This window comes from Labrus bergylta, chromosome 16 (assembly GCF_963930695.1).
Source record: "Labrus bergylta chromosome 16, fLabBer1.1, whole genome shotgun sequence".
Taxonomy (NCBI): Eukaryota; Metazoa; Chordata; class Actinopteri; order Labriformes; family Labridae; genus Labrus; species Labrus bergylta.
In genome coordinates, this window is record NC_089210.1 from 9075947 (window position 1) to 9099004 (window position 23058).

General features: G+C 42.4%; 1 protein-coding gene across 5 annotated transcripts; it reads left to right on the forward strand.

Moving 5' to 3' along the window:
- The first annotated feature begins 869 nt into the window (after positions 1 to 869).
- Positions 870 to 22652, forward strand: med25 (mediator complex subunit 25). Of its 5 annotated transcripts, none has more exons than XM_020645747.3 (20): positions 870 to 1002; positions 2265 to 2414; positions 2503 to 2548; positions 2658 to 2782; positions 2904 to 3002; positions 3369 to 3489; positions 3672 to 3828; positions 5000 to 5118; positions 5256 to 5331; positions 5607 to 5875; positions 7076 to 7177; positions 10191 to 10276; positions 10359 to 10416; positions 10510 to 10617; positions 11089 to 11265; positions 19059 to 19172; positions 19392 to 19463; positions 20131 to 20301; positions 20412 to 20532; positions 22074 to 22652. In XM_020645747.3, exons 2-20 carry the CDS (start codon positions 2290 to 2292, stop codon positions 22175 to 22177), a joined length of 2250 nt encoding a protein of 749 aa, XP_020501403.2. In that variant the 5' UTR covers positions 870 to 1002; positions 2265 to 2289; the 3' UTR covers positions 22178 to 22652. The 5 variants fall into 5 exon arrangements, with proteins under 5 accessions (XP_020501403.2, XP_065820953.1, XP_065820954.1 ...); XM_065964881.1 differs by having other exon boundaries at positions 19062 to 19172; XM_065964882.1 differs by having other exon boundaries at positions 10194 to 10276.
- The last annotated feature ends 406 nt before the right edge of the window (positions 22653 to 23058 follow it).

The following is a 23058-nucleotide window of genomic DNA, read 5'->3' on the forward strand; positions in this document are numbered from 1 at the left end:
TCACCCTAGACAGAAGGTCATCTAGGACATGTGTATGACAAAACCTAATCTGGATCAGAATTTGTTTCTTATGCACCAGACATCTGGATCGTGCTCTTTGAAGGTTTAAACCCTTTTGGTTCGGTTACATGATACAATAATTAACTGAGACAAGAAAGTTTTATTTCGCACACTTTCCCAGAAAACTTAAGGTCTGATTTGTAATTTTGCAATTTAAACTTACAAGCGAAAAGTCAAATAACTTGCTTTTATGTTGAGATAACAGTCTAAAGGAGATACAAATGACATGTTTTAATGTTTGGTGTACTTACTTAAAAAAAATGACAGACTTTGATATACATACCTTTTGAATTTCTGTTTCAATTTTCAATTTCCGCCTTAACTACATGTGTGTTTAAGTGTGAAAAATTCAAAAATTGAAAATGGTATTGATAAAAACGTTGCATAATTGAAACTAATAACTATCTGTGAACATCCTTTCCAAATTTGGTGAAATTCTGACTCTGATTCCCAGAAATACATGTGATGAGGCTAGAGCTGTCCCTTTTGAAGAAGCCCTAATTTGACCTATTTTCGTGTTTTTTGGTAAGATGCATAAAACATCCCAAAAAAAAAGTTATTTTGCAGTAAAATATTTTTAAACAACAATCCGTTTCATAAACTAGACATGTTCAAGTTATGAAAAAATATGGTTATTCTACCTCGTGTAGGGGTATCTCAACTTTTAAGGGCCCCTAAACTATTAGTTTAGTGCGTCTGTGGTGAAAACCGAGCGCTGCTGTTCAAGACTTAGAACTGCACATCTTGTACGCACAAGCGGAAGAGACGAAGAAGATTGCTCCTACGTCACCAGTCGTGGGCGTGTCCAAACGTCACTTCCGTCAAAAATACAACAAACGATAAATCCGGCAATGCTCTGCGTGCTCTGCTAAATCGGGCATTTCGATGTTATAACTGTGTTAAACTCATCCCAAGATTCGACTGGCACCCTTATCCCTCCAGGTCAGTCCGCATCCCTTCACAGCGTGATGGCTGCTGGCTAGTTAAGCCTTTTTTTTCCCGCCCCCCTCACTGTTTTAGCTCTTTCGTTTACTGACGTTTAGCTGTTCCGCTAGCTAACACTGGATTATTTGAAAGATAAGCATGAAAGTTGACCGGGAGGACTGTGTTGTCTTTCGTTTTCACGACTTCTGGTCTCTCCGCGAAACTGAAAGAAGCTATTATTACCCGTAAACGACGATGTATTGGTCTGGTTAATTTACAGCCGGGTTAGCCAGCAGAGTATTTTCACTTTCATACATTATTATTTCTTTCTTTCTTTTGGGTTCAGTAGAAATTGAAGTTAGCCACTTAATTTGAGTGAAACTTCAGTTATTAATGGTGTTTCTTTCTGGATGACAACAACTGAAGAAAAATGACAAACACACCATCTGTTATTCATTTTACAATCAATCCTCTGCATGTACACTTACTCTTTGGTAGGAGATTGTTACACATGACTTCTTAGACATCAAATATTCATCTTTGCTGTATTTAACTCCTAATAATAAATTAATGGATGTCTAAGAGGATGATACAGATATTCTAGTTGCAGATTTTCCCCATGCATTAAGCAGTATCGAGTATTTGAATGAGTTGCATATATCATTTATCAAACTGTATTGTGGACTCATGTTTTTCTTTGTATGGGTGGGATATGTAAGTGTTGTGTGTTTGTGTGTATGCTGGCTGCTGGAACACCTACATTTCCCTGCTGGGATGAATAAAGTATATCGTATCTTTTATCTTTCTTAAAGTAGTCCCATGTTATGTTGTATGTCTGATGTTTGAGAACTACACAGGTCCTAGTTTCAGGCGGTTGATCCTCTGGGTAAATCCCTCTAAGAAATGGAAATGCCTGTGGTGGATTATTCTGCAATAAAGAAAGGCTGCTAGTTTCTGCAAGTTTGATTAAGCAATTTCAAACAGGTTCTAAATATAAAGAGATCTGCAGCCTCCAAATCCCCCCCCCCCCCCCAAAAAAAAACACCTTTCTGTCTTCTTCTGTCTTGTTATACACGGATGAGCGGTTACTCGGGGCAGCTTTTTATGGTTTCATCACCGCAGTTCCCTGGCTCCTCTGAAACACTTAATTCGTAATATGTCCTGGTCACAATAATCTCTTAGAGTGGTTTTTCCCTCACGCGCCAGGGTTTTTATATGTTGTTGCTAAACCACAAGTTAGTGCAAAAAAAAAAAGTCAAATCTGTCCTCTTGTTGTGCAGACTCTTGGTGGCAGGTTCGTCACTCATGGAGCCCTCCACCAAGCCTGGAAACAACCAGGTGGCTGATGTGGTGTTCGTCATCGAGGGGACGGCAAATCTTGGACCCTACTTTGAATCTCTGAGAAAAAATTACATCCTACCAGCAATCGAGTAAGAGGACAGAGTCCCTCCCTGTTGCTGTTGTAGCTTTGGTCTTTATGCTATCGTGTCTAAATTCCACCTATTTTGTTGATCACAGATATTTCAATGGAGGGCCTCCAGCAGAAACAGATTTTGGTGGAGATGTGAGTGTTTCCCTCTCTTTTTAATATTTTTTTTTGTCTGTTGATTTCATTATGTTGAAAAAGCATTTGTACATGTTGATGAACATGAGTGTGTTTCTTTGTGTTGTAGTATGGAGGAACGCAGTACGGCTTGGTGGTGTTCAACACAGTGGATTGTGCTCCAGAGTCGTACGTCCAGTGTCACGCGCCAACAAGCTCTGCCTACGAGTTTGTGTCGTGGATCGACAGCATCCAGTAAGGGACTCGTACCGCAAAGTTTTCACTCTAATCATGCTCATTTTTTCATTCTAGCAGAAGTAAGCACGCCATGTGAAGTTGAAAATGTTGAACTGCCCTGTCCTTTTGTCCCTCTCAGGTTCATGGGAGGTGGAGCAGAAAGCTGTAGTCTTATAGCAGAGGGACTCTCTGTGGCCCTGCAGCTCTTTGACGACTTTAAGAAGATGAGGGAGCAAATGTGAGGAAGTCTTTACGTTTCACACTGCTCTCGAATTCCTTGGAACAGTCCAAATATTATTTTCTATCTATATATATTCCAAGTACAATCTCTCCACACTAACTAACACCAGTCTCCAGAAGAATATAATCTTGGGTGTTAACAAATTAGGCAGTAAGAGCAACACAACCTTTTTAAATTAATAGATCGTTGTCATTATTTTGCTTGATAAGTGCTGACCCTGCAAAATGTTGCCTTAGTGTTAGATGTCAGTCTAAGGTAAAGAAAAAAAAAAAGGAGGAGTAAACGGATGTGGGCTTTTCTAAGTAGTAACTCAACAAGGACAAAGTTTCACCCTTTTTGCTTTCTGTCTTCCTTCCTTGCCAGAGGTCAAACCCACAAGGTGTGTGTGCTGCTGTGTAACTCTCCTCCTTACCTGCTTCCTGCTGTGGAGAGCGTCACCTACACGGGCTGCACAGCAGACAACCTGGTTAAAATCATCAGAGATGTGAGTGATCACTCAAACTGCACTTCATGGTTCTATATGCTTAACAACAACAACAAAGAGTTAGAAATGTGTTATGGATTGGTTATTTTAGGGAATGTATCTATTTTAATTTAATCGTTTGGTAAATAAAATGCAAAACTGTCCGTTTAATCAATTTTTTCCCCTATTTTTTTTTTTTTTAGAGAGGAATTAATTTCTCTGTGGTCGCCCCTCGCAAACTGCCCGCTCTGAGGTCTTTATTTGAACGGGCGTCTCCAGTGGGAGGTGCTGTTGAACCCCATCCAGACTACAGTCAGGACCCCTTCCACATGGTCCTGGTCAGAGGCATCTCGCTTCCTGGTGAGAACAAACGATTTAACACCTTGTTGGTGTGGGCGCCACCAGTCTGTCCACATCTTTAAACTTTTCTTAGAAGAAACACGAAACTATGTTATGCTTTGAATATCTTAAAACTTTTGAACTAATACATATTTGATTATTTATGTAACATTTCTTCAGCACATCTTTTTGAAGTGTATCTTTCTGTAGGTTCAAAGGTAAAGCTGTTCTTTCCTTCTTTGATATTAATAATGATAATCTCTGTTTTGAAACCATAAAGGTCGCACTAGTAAGTTGATTTAGCTTCCTGATACTTGTCAAGCATTAAACATTGGACTAAGATCTGTTGCAGAAGGTTTCATATAAACGGTTTAAGATACACATAAATGCAGAATTAGCAAAGACCAAACCATATTTAACAGTGTGAATATTGGACCATATCCTGTCTGTTTAAAGATCAGAGTCAGTAGATAAGAGACATAAGAGAGAAAGGACAGAGGAGTTTTTGTCTTTGCAGGGTGTAGCATTGTAAGCAATTTGTTGTATGTAGAACAATGCAGAGACGCGTACTTTAGTCTCCCAGTTCAAACTGCTGCATCCTAAGCTCCTTATCTCCAGACACACTTTTGATCGGATGTTACACCACGTTTTTTGGGTGCATTCGTTTGCGCTGAAATCAACACAAGTAAAGCTGGCATAAATGTTATTATCTGTGTCGGCATCTTTTGTGTCTGTGCTTTAACGCTGAAGCTTAAATTGCCTTTTTATTATGTGTTTGCTCTGAGCCTCGTCCTCTGATATCAACAGTCTTTTTTTCTTCTGTCAGATTTAGTTTTCATATCATTTTGTGCAGCTCTCAGTAATTACATTCCTTCTGATGTACTTTTAAGACACTCATTGCCAGTTTCACATGTTCAATGCTGCTGGTGATATATATATTTAAAAAAAAAAAAAATCACACAATGGTACTCTAAGAAGATTATGAACCCAGGTTCCTCCTGAGTTGGCTGTGGATTAAATAAAGACCATTTGAGCTGCTCCTAATGGTTCCTCCTACACTTTTTCTTTTTGTGAGTGGGAGGGAATTCCTGGTAAATGTTTCTAATCCTCGACATTTAGAGGAGAACTGTTTAGCTCCTACATTACTTATAGAGCACTCTTAAATTCACATCTCAACACTGTCTGTCTCCAGTTTCCTTAGGTGGAGGTCCTGGGCCGCTCAAACCCGTCCTCCCCCCTCAGCCTAACAGTCAGCCTCTTGGTGGAGCATCTCAGCCTCCTCCACCCATAAATGCAAACCATCCATACCAGGTAATGGACCACACAGGGCTGAAAGGCTTCCCGGACACCTATTCCTTTCCGTCTGCTTTTGGCTCAAGTTTCACACGGTGGTGTTTCTGTTCCCTCCCTGAATTGTTTTGCCTTTCTTTTAATCTGCTTGCTGACAGAATCCGGCCGCCATGAGTGCTGCTCAGGTGGCTGCACAGATGGCTGTGGAGGCAGCGAACAGCCAGAAGAGTCGCTGTGAGTTACCCTTTCTGTTAGCGAGGCTTTTAGCTGTGGTGTCTTCATGTCTGTTTTCTCTATGTGTGACTATTTGAGCATTTTACAGTGAGGCTTAATGCGCTTTTGTTTCTGGAAAATAATCTACAAAGATTGGTATTTCAGGATCTCAAGATTAATTAAAATGAACCAAAAGTGTATTTTAAGCGTTGTACCTGTACCTGATGGGAGTTTTCCTGTTTTCTTCTTTTTTTTTTTTTTTTAAATCTTTGGACGTGTTCCTGTCCCGCCTCCAGTCCCAGGAATGGTCAGTCAAGGTTCTCCGTTCACAGGCCAGCCAACCATCCCGTCGGTGCCCGGGGTGAAGCTCAATCAGCTCAGCATATCTACGGTCACGACGGGGACTCAGCCCCTGATGCCACAGCAACAAGTTCCTCCCAATCAGCAGCAAGCAGTCCCGCCCCCAGGGCAGCCTGTGCCCAATCAACAGCAGCAGCAGATGCCACCTCAGCAGCAGCAGCCCCTACCAAATCAGCCCACGGTGCCTTCAGCCCAGCCCAACATGGTAAACTTTGAGAGTTCATATTAAAGACAGAATTTAAAAAAATCAGTTCAGAAAAAAAAAAGTTATTTCATCATATTGATTAAAATAACATGCATTCCCACTGCCATGAAGAATAACATCAGGAGTTTGGGATGTTGACTATACATTTGTACAAACTGGTGCCACTCCAAGTAGACCTTAGAAACATCAAGAGTTTGAGTCTGTATTTCACTGGCAGCCAGTGAAAGGAGGCCAGTACCAGAGAGCCGCTTCTCACTGCTCCTGTTTTGATCTTCAGTCGCTGCAGGCAAGCTGGGCATGACTGACTTCCTCCCACATACAGAGAGATACAGACATCTAAATGTGAGCTAATAGTAGCACTTACGACAGAATCCAACAGACTAAAACGGATAATTATTTAGATTGATTCAGTGAGAACCAAATTACTAACAAATCTGATGACGGTATTTGATTGTTAACGATTAAGCTTAAAAGACAGCCGACGACAGCCTCTGGTTGGCCAACATGGTTTTGATGTAAAGGCAATTTAAGCCATCTTTTTGAATAATGGGGATTGGATTCTTTTTTATATGTCTTGTATAAGATTCGATCCACTTTGTGCTGCATTCATCCCGACCAACATTTGAAAAAGTAAAAAAGAAAGCTCACAGCACTCAGCTGAGGTCCAGATTTGTTATTCCTACCAGGTTGTAAACGCTATCAGGGTTTGAATCAGGTCAGTATTATCTAATGTAAGTGTCCCCGCTTGTGTTAGGAATCAGAAGAGCCAGGCTTTAATCTGCGCTGCGTAACACCAGCAGCCCAGCGCTCAGTTTGCCGTCTAACACAGTGTCTGATGTCACATATCAAAATGAATTTTAAATGTTTGTGCTACTATCACATCAAAACAGGACCACGCTCCCTTTCCCTAGAAAGTCACTGTGGTTGAAGTCCATGTTGGTTTCCAGCGTACGCGTCATTCATTCACTACTTTCTTTCCCAGCGCAACATCCTTATGTAAAGACTGATACCTCTGAGATATGCAAAATCTAATATTGACTGTAATAGATTTGACAAAGCTTTACAGATTGTAAGAAGGGTTTTTGTATTTTTTTGTGTTTTTTCCCCTCATACATCTGTTTCTAAACTGGTTCTGTTCTGCTCTTACATCTTACAAGTGGCCTACATGTAACACCCTCACTGCTTTTATTTTCTTGACAGGCTGGTGTGTCTGGAGCTCCAGGCAATGCGAATCCCATTGGACAGCCGCAAGGTGTGGCCAATAAGATTGTAGCTTGGACCGGCGTTCTGGAGTGGCAGGAGGTAACATTCAGAATAAAGACCGAGTTTGAATGGATGCAGAGTGGCAGGCACTTTGTAGTGTAAAGCAATGCTGGAAAACACTGTCATAGAAATACAGCTTTTTAGTTGTTAGCGTTTAAACTCTTGAATGCGTCAGCCATTTAGGAGTCAAATCCTGCATTGTGGCTGAGCTTGAAGCTGTCTTAAGTTCAGCGAGGGGCAGAAGTCTGTTAAAGGAAGAGTTTAACATTTTAGGGCATTTACTCAGTATCTATCGTAACGGGAGTGAGAAGAGAACATGCCTCTATTATGTCTGTTAGGGGGGAAAAAAAAGGCTACAGCTAGCAGCTAATTAGCTTAGCTTAGCATAACGAACGAAAACAATCAAGAAATTCTTAGCTTCTTCCCAATGGAGATTAAATCTGCATATGAACTCAACTTCCCACAATCCATAACCTTCATGTCAGGAGGCTGTTACTCCCCAGAGTTTCAACTTGTTGCTAGGCAACCGCAAGCTGAAAATATGAATTTAGAAACAACATATCATATTAATTGGTTAGCATTGGGGGGCCGTTATGTAGATTTTATGACCTTCAGCAGGATCACGCTAGCTGTTTCCCATCTCTCCCTGCCCTACTTTAGACTACACTTTAAAAGCTGTTGCATCAAGCCTCATGTGGTAATCCAGTTATTTTAAGGGTAATAACATTATTTTTTAAACCTCAGTTCTATTTGACATATTTTGGAATCCAAATGACTACAAGTTTACAAATGGCTCCAGTTGATTGCTTTAGCCAGTGGTCATGAAATGGGCTCTGATTGCTGAGATTAATCTTTTTCATATGGAGTAAGGATGTCTTTGAAACCTGTAACATATTTTATATCGCTGTATTATAGCCACTCACTCAAGAAAAAAAACAAAACAATTATCCCTCAGAACATGAAAGTTGCTTTTCCACTGCTGCTCAGGTGACTTTGTTGGTTTCTTTTTATCGTGTCGCACTGTGCAGCACCAGATGAGCCCCTTAGGTGTTCTGTGTTTGGTCAATACAGTCTGGTGGATATAGAACACAGTATTTCAAACTTTAGGCAAGGAGGAGAAGAGTGAAATCCCAAAAGTCAAACTGTTTCACTTAGTTTTGCTCGCCTGATATCTCAGCTCATATCAGTCGTATCATATCGTCAGACAGCTGAAATCCAAACCAAACAGCAGAACCTTAAAAAACTAGAATGGTGATCATCACAGCGGTAAGTCTTAATAACCACCTGTCATCGATTGTTGCACAGTAGAATTAATAGCACATCGGTTTAGCGTCATACTGCTATCGGCTTCTCTCAAGGTCAAATCATCGAGTGTACAGCTGTATTGCTAAGTCAGGGAAATACATTGCTAATGACTTAAATGCGACACTCACGAGGCCCCTCAAGTGTTTGTGTTTGTTGGACAGACTTGGATCGATGGCCTCTATCGACTGCAGTCCCATCCTCCCCCCTCTGTTTGTCAAAATTATCTGAGTCGGTTAAATGGACGGGAAAAAGTGTGGGAAGCTCTAAATCATGTCTTGGAGACGAAGAGCATGAAACATTGCTCTTCATCTACCGTTTCCTCCTTCACTGCACTCATTCGCCTTTCAACTCGGGGGTTGCTTTCCACAAAGGTTTTTGATCACTTTTCTTTTCCTCCCTCAAATCCACATCTAAGGTCGATAAATTGGATTGAGTTGTTTGTCTACATCTCAGGATCCTTTTGATTCCCTGCAGTAACAAGCCCTGGAAACAAACGGCCCATTTGTCTTTGAGAAGTCCAACACAATACAATCGTAATGGACAGCACAGGGACTACAGAAGTCCTGACTAATATGTGATTGATTGATCATTGATCCTGTATTGATGCCCTGAAGATGAAGAGGTTTGGTGGTTTCCCTCGAGTGGGATTGCTATATCGATGCACTTAGAAAGACGTTCTTTCTTTCCCTCTCTGTCCTGACATTTCGCTGGTGAAGAGGTTATCTGTAGGTCTTTAAAAGTCCATCTATCGGCCCATTTTTTAATTGCTTGTTGGGGTCAGAGTTGAGAGAAAGGTTGAGCAGGGCACCCCGCCATGTGCTTTTCCTCAGCAGTATTCTCCGACTGCTCAAGGACAGCTGGAAGATGTTAACCCCTCAGCATGTCGTGGGTCTTCCCCGGTGTCTCCAGCTGTTTAATACCCAGATCACATCTAGAGAGACACAGAGAGGAGGCATCCCCACATGAACCAATCAGCTTCATTTAAAGAGGAATTCCAGTTTGTTTGACTAGTGTGTGTGATCCGTACACTTCCTTGGCCATGGCACGGTTGGAAGAGGTGTGCTTTGGCACAGGACAGTTGCTCATACACGAGTACAAGCACAGGCACAAAAGCGTGAAAAGCCTTCCATTATAGAGAAATCTCAGAGTGTTCTGGCTGCATGTGACTAAAATGACTCAAAATAAGCGACAAATTCAGCGAAGTTGCCGTCTTGTTCTTTGTGTTGTTCTCTGATATGCGGACTCGACCGCTCGTCCCTTTTTCATTTTAATTTTAAAAATGTTCCTGTCATGTAAACTAAGCACGCTTCATCATAACGTTATGTGTTAGTCCTGGAGCAGTGGGAGTGCAGGCCTGTGGGGGAATGAGGGGGGGGGGGGGGGGCAATCGTGCTTCAGCACAGTATGGGGTAACTGGGCCTAGTGTGAGTGCGCGCTTAAAGGTCAGCACCCATTAGACAGGCTGTGATGGCTACAATATGTAGACCTTTGTGGCAAATTCCCCTGTTCAATGGATATCCACTGACGGTGCTTGTTGGGCTAACTATATTGGCCTGTTGTTGGCTCAAAGTGTCTGCCAATGTCCTGACAGTAAGATATTTAGAAACAAATCAGAAACAGTGGTAACGGTAATATTGAAGTATTTTTCCCCCCTGTGCTCCTCTGGGTGTTTTTTTTTTAAGCTTAATTTTTTAACAAACTTTTTTTTGTGCGTCTTCCCTTTTCTATCTACATCAACCCCCCCCAGAAGCCTAAAGCCTCTTCCATGGATTCAACAACCAAACTGACGCGCTCCCTGCCATGTCAAGTGCATGTTAACCAAGGAGAAAATCTGTGAGTAGCCAAACACACAGTGAAGACTTTCGATTCTGTAGTGTTTTCTTATTTCAATGCTGTCGATGTTTCTCCCAAACAGAAACACGGACCAGTGGCCGCAGAAGCTCATCATGCAGCTGATTCCACAGCAGCTCCTGGTGAGACTTGAGAGTGTGTGTGTGTGTGTGTGAAATCGTTTTGCTGACTTATGTTTGAATGATGCATTACTAAGTGCCCCGCTCTTTCTGCAGGCAACCTTAGGTCACCTCTTCAGAAACTCCCGAATGGTTCAGTTTCTCTTCACCCACAAAGACATGGAGTCGCTGAAAGGCCTGTACCGCATTATGGCCAATGGTTTTGTGAGTTTTTTGGAGCACTTTATACTTCCTTTGCGCCTCAAAGTGTTTATTCCCTCCATGTCTCCAAACGTATCCATCATTTAGTGCACCTCGATACATTTTCCATGAGTGGCAACAGAGTTCAGGTTCCAGTCGTTTGATTGAAAGTATTTTGTTGCAGTGTTGTGGTGTGGACTCTAGAGGGGGTTCCAGGCCGTACCATTTAGAGATATGTAGTCAATCATGTGTCAGCTCATGATATTTTAAACATGCTTGATCAGTCCAGATATAAACAAGTTTAGTAAAATGATGTAAATCATTTAATGTCATTGATAAAAAGCAGAGGTTTGACTCTATGCAGCCCGGCTGAGCGCTGCCTTTTTTGCCTTAAATAGATTTAGAGCAGTATTTTCTATGCATTCTGTTTATAAAACCAATGTGTCTTGATGGCTAAAATTCCCCCCCCCCTCCCCCCTGTTACCCTCCCTGCAGGCCGGCTGCGTCCACTTCCCCCACACCACCTCACCCTGTGAAGTGCGGGTGCTGATGCTGCTCTACTCCTCCAAGAAGAGAATCTTCATGGGCCTCATCCCCAACGACCAGAGCGGATTCGTCAACGGCATCCGGCAGGTCATCACCAACCACAAGCAGGTCCAGCAGCACAGAGCGGTGAGTGGTGGAGGAGGGAGGAGGGAGGAGGTGGGGAAGAGAGGAGAGCTTCAGTGTACATGGGGGGAGGGGGGGGTGGGGACTAAAAGGAGGTGATAATGAGGAGGCATTATAAAGGAGCACCCGGGAATTGAGGTGTATTGTTTACAGCATTAAGGTGCATTGTTATTGACATTTCATTTAGCGAGCCCAGTATCTTCACAGCAGCCACTAACAGCTCTCGCTCTAGTTGAGGCTAATGGAGCTAGCATTAGCTAAATTCTTGCTGCAACATTAACACTCATTATCTCTGGTTAAGGGAGGGAATTATTGGTGCAAGACAACGCATACTCTTTCTGTGGAATTCCTGCATCCTCCACGCTGTACTTAATGTACTCTTATTAGGTTGAAAAAAAATATTCCTGCGTTAGCATGCTCTTTCAGTTTGACAGTTTTAAAGCTTGTCTTTATAGATCCAGTGTCCACTTTATGAGTTACACCGTATAAACAATCTAATGCAGTCTGAAACAACGCTCTGCCATAAACTCTTTCCTATGAAGCCTATAATTTTCTCTTCTAACTCTGTCAGGAGGTGTTAATTAAATTATCTCTTTGCACTAACGTCACACCTTTGTTATGGTGTTGCACTGGACTGCGTTCTATTTACCTCTCGTGTGTGCATAAAGGTAGGATGAAAAAAAAAAAAATCCAAAACACCTGACATTAGTAGGAATACAAACAACTTGCCTCCGAAATAAAGATATCGATGGATTGATGGAAGTTTCTGACGATATCACTAAAACATCAACGTGATAAACTTCTAGAAGGTTGAAGTTGTGGCTCAGCTGTTTTATTGAATTTGGGAACACAACACTGGAGTGCTTTGTAAAATTATGTTCTTGTTGTTGTGAAAGAAAAAGACAAGAAGTACACAAGGCATACACATGTAACGCAGCAAAACCAAGCAGCAACCTCCGGTCTGGAAAAATGAAGCTGATGAAGCGCAAGTGCAAAACGCTGCAGTTCGTCGAGTGTCCACTTGAGGCTGGCTCCAGGAACACCACTGGCAAAAAAAGATCAGAAATCAACATGTTTACAGCCTGGTACTAAATAGAGCCGTTTTCACATATGCACTCTGGATAATATCTAGATATTTACAGGAGGACTGCTCCGGAGATTCTCCCGACCTAGCCGTTCACATATGCTCCTCACAGCGGTGGACTTTCCCTGTCAGAGGGGAGGGGGGGGGGGTCGGGGGATTTCCTGAGGTAAGACGTCGCGGAAGTAGCGGCCGAAGCAACAGAGTCCGCTACACGACGTTATAATGAGAATATTTGCCTTTATGTCAATGCTATGTGTAGTCCAGTGGAATGACAACATCCACAAGCGAGTGGAGAACAACATACTGACGAACAGAAAACAGAATGCAGCCGTTTAATTACGTGCACGCAGATCGTAGTGATCGCGTGCAGACACTTTAGGGAGTCACTGTATCTCAACATCATTCTCTTTCCATTGGCTCCAGTTGAAATCTCCGGAGTATATCCTGCCACGTTCAGACATCAGCTCACTCGGATATTCTGCGGATAAAATACTAGGGATTTGGCCAGAGAAGCTCCCGGTAAAGTCTGTGCGATAAATGCGGCTGTTTGCGTTCACACATAAAGCCTAAAGCCCCTCCGGGTAGCCAAATCTCCGGAGTTTTTCAGATTTCCGTATGTGTGAAAAGGGTTCAAGTCTGATTAGGCATCGTCATCACGGGCACACACTGTACAGGGAGTGAATTTTTTATAAACGGTTCCGTTTTGATTTTACGAACGATGCCTGTTATCCATAGTTAGGCGCAAAGCTGATGTGATTGACAGTTGAGTGCGAGGTGAGGGTTCGTCAAGAGGCTTAAAACCTGACTCAGCCCCAGCTCTCAGCCTGTCGTTAGGTTGACTGAAAATTTAGGGTGAGACAGCATTTCCAGCATGGCGGCGGCTGCCCATGATCTTCGGAGCCCTCTGCTGTATCAGATGGCTGATGTCACTCAGGCTTCGTTCATTAATATTTACAGTCTATCAGCAAAACATACCGGGAAGTTAAACCAGCCACAGAATGAAGTGAGGAAGGGACAATAGATCAAAGACCGGAGTGGTCTTAAAAAAATATATATATATATGTATAATCTTTGATAAGAGGAGAGACAAGCATTGTCAGTGTTCACCAGACAATTTTGTTTTCATTTATTCACACATATTAATCGGGTAGAAAACATAAATGTAACCAGTTATATATGTCATCAGTTCTAAAAGCTCTGGCTCTATTACAGCCTTCTTGTTGTACAGTTCCCCTGCAGTGTAAATGTCGTCCTCACAGTTCTCGTCAGGGTGGAAGAACATCCTTCGAACAAGACATTCAAACTATTAACTCCTCACACACTTCTGTCATGTTTGCTCTCGTTCAAAAATGTGAAAAGTTGTAAGATTCCGCTTCATTATGCCAACCCCCCCCCCCCCCCCCCCCCTCCCCTCCCAGTTGTTCGCTTCCAGTTGTTGAATCTTTCAGCGCCGTCGTTAACATTAGATGACATGCTGTAGGCGCAGCGATGGAGTGGGACAACCTTTAGGGACAGGGTTAGGAAATCAGACGACTTCCCGCCTCTGTGGTGAAGGTGGACCAGTTCTCGCCGCTGAGGTCACAAACAACTTCCTTTGCTCACATGTCATGAAAATTTCACGTTCCCACTCTGTGCTCTTCGTCTCCCCTGGAGACAGGCTGATTTAAAATGTGTCCTCTGGATTAGCCGTCTTTTCCATCACAGGGCTCGGCTCCAGCATGTGCAGCCTGCACGGAGGAAACAATGCTGCATCCAGTCGGAGAGAAAGCACTATGTCGCCATTTAAAATTGAAGCCTGCTGTCAGCCTTACATGACTTAGATTACATTTCTGCTCGCAGTCTGCTCGCAGTCTGCTCTCATCTGCGGTGATAGCGCTTGTTTGCTCACCCTGCTAATTCCATGTCCTCGCAGAAGAGCGACAGCGCTACATGCGACTCAGAGCGCTGTGTGTATGAGCATCAGGGCATTTAGAGAAGGCAGACATCATGAAATTGTAATGAAGATTCTTTTCTTTTTCCTCCGCCTCTTGTGTATCATCACATGCTGCATTGCTAATAGGGAAGCGCTACAGCAATCTAAATGTAATTAAAATTTCAATTTGGACCAGTAGTTAAGATTTCTCTGTGCAAAGCCCTGGAGTGGCTTTTGTTTGTTCTGTACTGTTCAGCAAGTCAAACAAATGTTTTTCCTAGAAAAGAGCTCTAAATCTTGATGTGGGATTTTTACAAGTTAAGAGGTTAAGGACAAGAAATAAATCATAGACGGGATAAAAGAGAGGGAGAGAGAAAAGCAGGTCCTCTTTTTGCTTCCTCAAAAGACCCCAATCTGTGTCTTTCACTGTTACTCTTAGTCAGAAAACATACCCTGCATTAGCCAAATCCTGCAGTGTTTTTCAGATTCAGCGGGATGGATAAGTGAAGGTGTTTTTCCATCACACTCTAGTTAATAATTTGTGCTTAGCCGAGGGATGGAACACCCTGGTTTCCTCCTTGTCTCTCCCTCAGTGTGGAAACACAGAAGCCGCCACAGCACCTGCAGAGGACTGCTAGCTGCTAACCAGCGTCAAAATGTGCCCTTTCTGAATAGTTACCAGTCTCATACTGTGATTTTCTGCCATGTCAGGGCTGTCTTTGTGAATCAAATATTACAGAGTTTTAGGGAATATGATGTCCAGTAAATGTGGATGATCAGTATCTAGCTAACAGGTGTGTTTCCAACATGTCGCCACCTTTTCCTTTTAACTCTGCTTTAAAAAAATAAAATTAAAAAAAAGCAGCGGGTGGATACTGTATGTGACTCTTCTTTTTTTTACTCCCCACTTTGCTAACGGCTTTAGTCATCAAGCGTCAGTTTGTTTTAAACCGTGGAATTCAAAATAGCAAACACAGCAGCAGGTGGTGCTTCAAGTGTCATCATGTCCCTGTTTGTTTTCTGCTTTTTTCGTCTGCAGACTCACGAGCAAAGGAAAGCGAGTGTTTGGTTTTCAGCCCGACGCTCTCAAGGTTGTTAACACAGTAAACATCCATTACACGGGGAGAATATGTCGACTGAAGATATAGATAATGGGTTCATTTGAACAGTGCAAAAATAGCCAAACGTCAGACTGTGAGCGAAGGGTGAGCCCGTGGTTCAGGTCTTTAAAGCGGGTCTGAATCTTTTAAACGAGAGGGTGGTATTTTCCAGAACTATGTGACAAACCAATCAGAACGCAGAGTGAAAGAGGATCCAAATAGTGTCAACCTGAGGAAGGTAACCGCTTGTTATGAACTCAGACTGCTTAGGCCTGAATGAAGCTTAACTGAACTTGAGAATACTTGTAACCCTGAACAAGGAGCGATCGGTTTGTCCCTTATCTCTCGCTTTGAATCAGCTTCTCCATTACGTGTTTCTTTTGATTTCATTTCATTTATTATACAGGAAAGTATAAAAGTAACATTAAGTTACAGTTTAACGGGCCTAACTCAGTTTAAAAAACTGGTTTCCAGCAGGTTCCTGTTCTGCAGAACATGAAACATAAACCACAGCCATGACACCTCAAGACAAATACATTTACAGGACATTAGCATGGGCTAGGCAGATACAGACAAATAGAAACAAACAGTACAGATACTGCGAACAATACTTTAACAATACATGAACAATTAATGAGTGCAGGTGTAAGTGTGGAGAAGGTGTCGTTTGTATGTATTTTTGAAATATGAGATGAGATTCAACTTTATTGTCATTACACATATACAAGTATAGAGTAACGAAATGAGGTTTGGCATCTCACCAGAAGTGCAATAAGCAGAAAGTGCAAGAGTCTGTGCTATGTACAGTAATTACAAAATTTACAGATGTAGACTAAAAAAAAGTGAATTATTGGGTATATATGGCTGGATTAATGGGATGCTATAAATATAAATAAATGCTATAAATATAAGTATATTCTTCAGATTATAATATAGATTACAGATAATATACAGAATATGGACATATTTTACAGGTCGATAACTTATTGAGGTGATATGAACATACTATAATACAATAATACAGGTGGATGAGAGATATGTGTGTATGACCAGGAGGAGTGGTGGGGGGATGATGGGTGTGAGGTGATGTGCAGGGGAAGGGGGGTCAGCGGGGGGCGGAGTTCGGGAGGGAGACAGAGTTCAGAGTTCGGGGGGCAGAGTTCAGAAGAGAAACAGCTCTGGGGAAAAAGCTGTTCCTCAGTCTGCTGGTTCTGGTCCGGAGGCTTCTGAAGCGCCTGCCGGAGGGTAAACAGTCTGTGGGCAGGGTGGGAGGAGTCTTTAAGGATGCCGTGAGCTCGCCGCAGACAGCGTTTTCTTTGGACGTCCTCAATGGCAGGAAGTGGGCACCTTGTGATGCGCTGGGCGGTTTTTACCACCCGCTGTAGCGCCTTACGGTCTGCGACAGAGCAGTTTCCGTACCAGACTGTGACACTGCTGGTCAGGATGCTCTCGATCACACAGCGGTAGAAGTTCATCAGTACAGCTGAAGACAGGTGGTGTCTCTTCAGCGTCCTCAGGAAAAACAGGCGTTGATGAGCCTTCTTAAACAGACTGGAGGTGTTAGTGGACCAGGAGAGGTCCTCTGTGATGTGGGTCCCCAGGAACTTGAAGCTGGAGACACGTTCAACAGCCATCCCGTTGATGTGAATGGGGTTGTGCGTGCTTCCTCTTTCTCTCCTGAAATCCACAATGAGCTCCTTCGTCTTGCTGTTGTTGAGGAGCAGGTTGTTGTCAGCACACCAGGCGGCCAGATGCTGTACCTCCTCCCTGTAGGCTGTGTCATCGTTGTTGCTGATGAGGCCAATCACCGCCGTATCGTCCACAAACTTGATGATGGTGTCGGATCTATGTACAGGTCTGCAGTCATGGGCTCAGCACACAGCCCTGTGGTACGCCTGTGTTGAGTGTGATGGTGGTGGAGCAGGTGTGTCCTGACCTAACATACTGGGGTCTGTTGGTCAGAAAGTCCATTATCCAGTGACGGAGGGAGGTGTTGATGAGGTAAAGTTCTAATGTGATCGGGAATGTCATTCCAAATCTTGGTGTATGTATAAAAGAAGGACTTCCGACCATAGTTGTTTTTGTATGCAGGGACTGGGATGAGTGCCTGTGAGACTGACCTAGTGAGGCGCACTTGTCTCATAATATGTGTCGGTAGAAGTGCAGCAAGTGTTGGTGAAGTGCTGCTTTTAATCTGAAAATAGTATGTAATGGCGTGGCTGTGTATTTCATTTTGGAAAGTCAAGGCGTTGGAGCGTGAGTGCAGAGCAATGGTGTGACCACTTTGGGAGGTTACTGTGGATCTTAAGAGCTCGATAGTACAGTCGTGCTATTGGTTCAGTAATCTCCTTTGGAAGAATTGGAAGACAGGAGGAAATTGATGAAAACACAATTGCATGTAGGTACGTTTCAGAAACAGAGAAGGAAAGATATGATCTGATCTTATTATACTCATAAAGTTTCTGACTCAGCTTAGTAGTTAGTTTAGAGGTGTGTTCCCGGTATGTAAGATGCAAATCAAGTAGCACACCAAGATATTTGTAGGTCTTTGTGATGACAAGATCTTGGCTTGCGAAGGTGATGGGATCAGTGAATGTAATACATTTTCTGGGGGAGTGAAAGTACATACGTTTTCTTTACATTGATGGTCATATGATTATTTTTCAACCAGTCATGTAAGAACAGAAGCTCAGACGATAATTTGGAATTTATGACATTAGGATTTGAGTCAGAGAGAAAAATCACAGTATCATCAGCATACAGTAAGCATTTTGAATATTTGCACACTTGAGGAAGCTCATTGATGTATAAAAGAAAAAGTAAGGGTCCAAGAATGCTGCCTTGTGGAACACCCATATCACAGACTAAAGGTTGGGATGTTGTACGATCAATTTTGACAACTTGCGACCTGTTTCTCACATAAGAAGAAAGCATTTCAATCACAGATGGAGACAGTTTAAATGAGTGAAGTTTGTTAAGCAGGAACATTATTCAAAGCAACCAATTACAATTTTAATGTGCTTACCTGGACTTTAAGCAAAAGTTTTCACTAATTCATCCCACGATATAAACAATTTAATGTTCCTCATAGACAAAGGAACATGCTGAGCACAGACTCTCTGACATGTAGAAGAAAAGCACAATTTGATCGTCTACAGGGATCCTATTTTAGATCTTTAACTCACTAAGCAGGTGTTAAAATGTCTTTCTTCTTGCTGGAAACATGAATATTTCATGACAATTTGCAGCAAGTTAAATTTGAGTGTCCTGAAGGGTTTCGATACGGACAGGGGGCAAAATGTTGTACTTGGAAACAGCAGATGTGCTGTTTTTTTTGTTTGTTTTTTTTACAGGTCAAAAAAGCATGCCTCGTAAAGTGAAACTGATACATGATATGTCTAATAAATAACCCCAGACTGCCGTGTTTTCATGATCATACATTTGGTGTCTGTACTGTTAAACTCATCGTTTGTGTGACTTCTTCATATCTTACAAACATGCAAAGATCTGCAAAAACTCTGCTAATGTTTAATTAAATTTTGAAACAACTTGCCATTACTTTTTAAATGCTTCTTTCCTGTGTATGTACTTGACTGTTAAATGAGGATTGAAACAAAGACTCAAAGTGTGTGTACTGGCGGAGTGCGGAGGGAAAGCAGAGCTGCATACTGCTGTCTCACGGTGGCTTTGTCTCCTGCAGCAGTTAGGAGGAGCCGGCGGTCCCATGCAGCCCGGTCAGGTTGCCCCCAACCAGAACTTCCTCAACAGGCCTGCTGGCCCCATCCCTGTCTCCCATGGCAACGTCCAGCAGCAGGTAACTGATCTGACTCTGTGCTGGCATGCCTGCCTGTGTTTCCCTCTCACACTGCCTGGGTTTGACACTTTTATTGCTCCGGTGCCCGCTGATCTCTGCATGCCTCACTGGTAACCCCTTTTCCTCCACTGTCCTCCTTTTTTTTTCTTCCACACTTCCACCATTCCCCCCCCCACCCCCCACCTCCTCCTTCCTCTCTCATATCTGTCCTGTGTGCAGTCTGTGGTGGTGGGCATGCCCCCTGTTAGTCAGGTCTCTATGATGGAGGAGCAGCAGAGGCAGAACAACATGGTGAGACCAGCAGTAATCTCTTAACAATGCAAAGTGATCAGGGTGTCCACAGGTACCTCACTGACATGAGCTCGAGCTTATGTATGCATGAAAATCCTGACAATGATTGTTTGTTTGACTACACAACGGATCGAAAGTGAAACAGAATTTCCTTCAGCAGTCCCTGATCAGTAATGTTAATCAGGAAGTCCTATATTGTTATTGAAACAATGTTAAAGACAACTCATATTTTTTTGGAAACATCCTTTTTAATCACTCTGAAGTGATTCGTTTTAGCGTTTATTTATTTTGTATTATACACATAAACACTGATTGAGTGCCCAGCTCACTGCTCAGAATCAGGCGGGAGGACAGCTAACTTTCTATCAGCATGTGTTTGTTTCTCATGTAGCATGCCATTGAAACAAAGACCTAAATATATTTCATGATTAACCTGCATGTGTAAGTTTGTATGAGGTAAGGGGCTTCTTTCCTGATATACCTACACATGTTAGATGTCAGAGTCAGTAGAATCATTCTGACAGCTTGTACACTCTTCAATTTTAGATTAAAACAACACAGGAGGAAGTTTTACTGTGCAAAAAGGATCATGCAGCAGAAACAAAACATTTTTTTTAACAAGTTATAAATTGTAAAATTTTGTAAGACATCTTCAACTTTCCTTCAGATGACGATGAGAGCAGCCGGACCAGCCAATCAACAACAGCCTGGCGGCGGTGCTCCACCCAACCAGGTAGCACAGGGCGGACAAGCCCAGGCCCAGGGTCCCATACTCCGCCTCTCAAATCCAGGAGCCAATCCCCAGCTCCGCAGTCTTCTCCTCAGCCAACAGCAACCAGTAAGAGAATCCACCTGCAGCCGGCGCAGCACGTCCCACGGCGACGGTCACTTCTCTTCTTTTTCACTGAGGTTAATCATGATGTCTCTTCTGTCCCTGTGTGTCCACAGCAGGGCGGGGTGTCTCACATGCCAGGCATGATGTCTCACCAGGGACTCGGGCAGCAGTTGGTCCATCAGGCACCAGGAGGGGGGGCTCAAATGCAGGGCCAGTGGAGGCAGCCATTGGCAGGTCAGCAAGCAACCCCCACTGAGGTGGAGGAGTTCAGAAAACATTTGATTAGAGAAGAAATGACGTGAGAATATAGGTCTTGATAAATACTCAATGATGGCGAAGAAGTTTGAAAAAAGTTTGAAAACTTATGTTGCTACAAAAGTAAAAGAACATGAGTTATTTTTTGTTCAACACATCTGTAAAGTCAGAATGACTGATGTTAATATAGACAGACAAGAATTTTTTGTCACATGCTGCCTTCATATCTCACAACGATCACCTTGCAGAAACTTGTTTTTTAGTGAAATATTCCTTCTCAGTGTTCCTTCTTTTTTGTGAGAATTGATTGTAAAAGTTCAGAGAACTTTTGGTGCTTGAATATATTGATGTACAGCTCCAACTTTAAAGAGGATTTTCTTTTTCAAAGACAGTCCCAATTAGACAAAATCAAATTGCACTGATGACTTTCACTTAGTGTGAATGCAGGTGAGTTTTATTTGACCTGCTAGTCAGTGGTTACTGATCGTGTTTTGACGCATGATTCACACGGAATACCTCATGATTCATTTTTTCCACACATCCTCTAAGCATACCGATACATAGCTTTTCTCCTGGGTAATGGCTTATGAGCAAGTGGGTACATTTATTTAAAAAAAAAAAAAAAAAAAATCTAATTTCACTTTTCAAGATCCAACACTTATATTCACATTGCACAAATGTTGTTTTAAATCAATGGTTTATTGTTTACTTGTCACCTTTTCTTAGTGGGTAATCAGACTACAGCAGGAATACAATTTAGATCAGATTTAAGTTATTTGCACTTTCCTTTCAGGGCTTCTGCAGAGAAAATGTGTATTTTCACCCATCTAAGTAATCCTGTTAAGGGGGTGAAACTTTAAATGAACTTCTTTTTTAGAGACAGTGGACAGTGGATAGAGTCAGAGATCAGTGAGAGAGAGTGGAATGACATGCAGGGAAGGAGTCACAGGTTGGATTCGAAACTGGGATCCTCACCGTATCCTCTGCGCAAGGGAGGCACGCGCTAACCAGCAGGCTACGGGCCAGCCCCATCCTCGCCTATTTGAGCTCATTTTTAGGCTAGGTTTGATTTTCTGACAAACTCATGTAGGAAAGAGTTCAGTTTCATATTTGATATGAAAATTCTGGGATGATTGAACACACCGCAGGGCATTTATTCAAGAACTTAAACATTTCAAACCACTGGGGCACCTTGATTTTATACTCAAATTCCAATTTACTTGTTGACCTCAGAAAGAAAATGGCTTCAGGGGAGAAAAGAGGCAAATGCAAAAATAAGATGTGATTTTGAAAATGAGTACGAGGTAAAAAAAAAAAGAAGTGATTCATAATCTGTATCCATTTAAAGCCAAATAAGTCTCTGAACTGAGCTCGTAGCTTTCTAAGAAAAGTGCACAAATGAGCAAAATGACAGTGCTTCTATTTATTTGTTCTTCTTTAAAGTCAGACTTTACATGAGTACAAAAGGAATGACTATTTCCCCTTCTTCTAAATGTCTTGTTCTCTCAACCTGTGTGCAGGTCAGATCCTGATGTCTGGAGGTCAGAGAGGTGCTGTTCCCCAGCCCGGGATGCCCCAAGTCTCCAGTGTTATGGAGGATGAAATCCTCATGGACCTACTCTGAGCGAGCGTACTGGACTCTGGAATAGATTTTTTTTATATATTTTTTTTAGTTGAATCTTGGCAGCATTTTTTGCCAGTTTGGACACATGCATCCGCTCGGTTGCTTTATTGCTACAAATGTTCAACATAATTAAGGAACAAATCATGAGTAGTTCCCTTTTTTTTCTTCTTCTTTTCACGGGACTGAGCAGCTGAAGTTAATTAGGGGCAGACAATGCGAGCATTAGTTTTTCATGTAAATGGTCAAACCGACAGCACGCTAATCCTCCACTCTGAAGAAAGCCAACCAGTGGAAAGAGACAATTATGAAAAACCTCCTGCAAACTCCACTTTTCTATACATTGTATCATTGACATTTGAAATACTGTTTTTTTTTCTTTTTAATTAAGATTTTACAATTTCTGTTTCATTTGTTGCTGTTTTTTAAATCAAGGTCAAGTTGTTTTATTTGGATAAAATAAAAGAAGGAGCATAGATTTTTTTGTGTGAAGAGGTTTTTGCTCTTGATGATGTTGCGCTTGTGATGGCCAGCCAAAGTCTTCACAGACCCGCCTCCCGCTGTGTGCCTGCAGATTGGACCCGTAAGGTGAGAGAGAGCTTGAAATAGACACTGTAATAGATAGTTCAGTGTCTTTTTCTGCCAAATAGTGTCACAGTGTTAATTTTAACTACTCCAATATGTCGTGGAACCATAGAGAGCCGTCCTGTGCCAAGTAGTCCTACCAGATGGCATCAGTTGGCCATGCTTCCATTGGCATAACGTACAATCAGGCTGACCGCATGCGCACATGGATCACACTGCACATGTATGCCCACAGTGTGCTCCCTGAACGTGCAGGCACCATGCATTCAAGAAACATCCACCAACACACACTCTCCTGT

What these genes read in the sequence shown, in the direction of transcription:
- med25 (XM_020645747.3), top strand. Translation starts at nt 2,290, where the DNA reads ATGGAGCCCTCCACCAAGCCTGGAAACAACCAGGTGGCTGATGTGGTG. An exon ending in ATGCAAACCATCCATACCAG is followed by an intron (nt 5,119 to 5,255) that starts GTAATGGACCAC and finishes GCTTGCTGACAG; the next exon opens with AATCCGGCCGCCATGAGTGC. An exon ending in CTTCAGCCCAGCCCAACATG is followed by an intron (nt 5,876 to 7,075) that starts GTAAACTTTGAG and finishes TTTTCTTGACAG; the next exon opens with GCTGGTGTGTCTGGAGCTCC.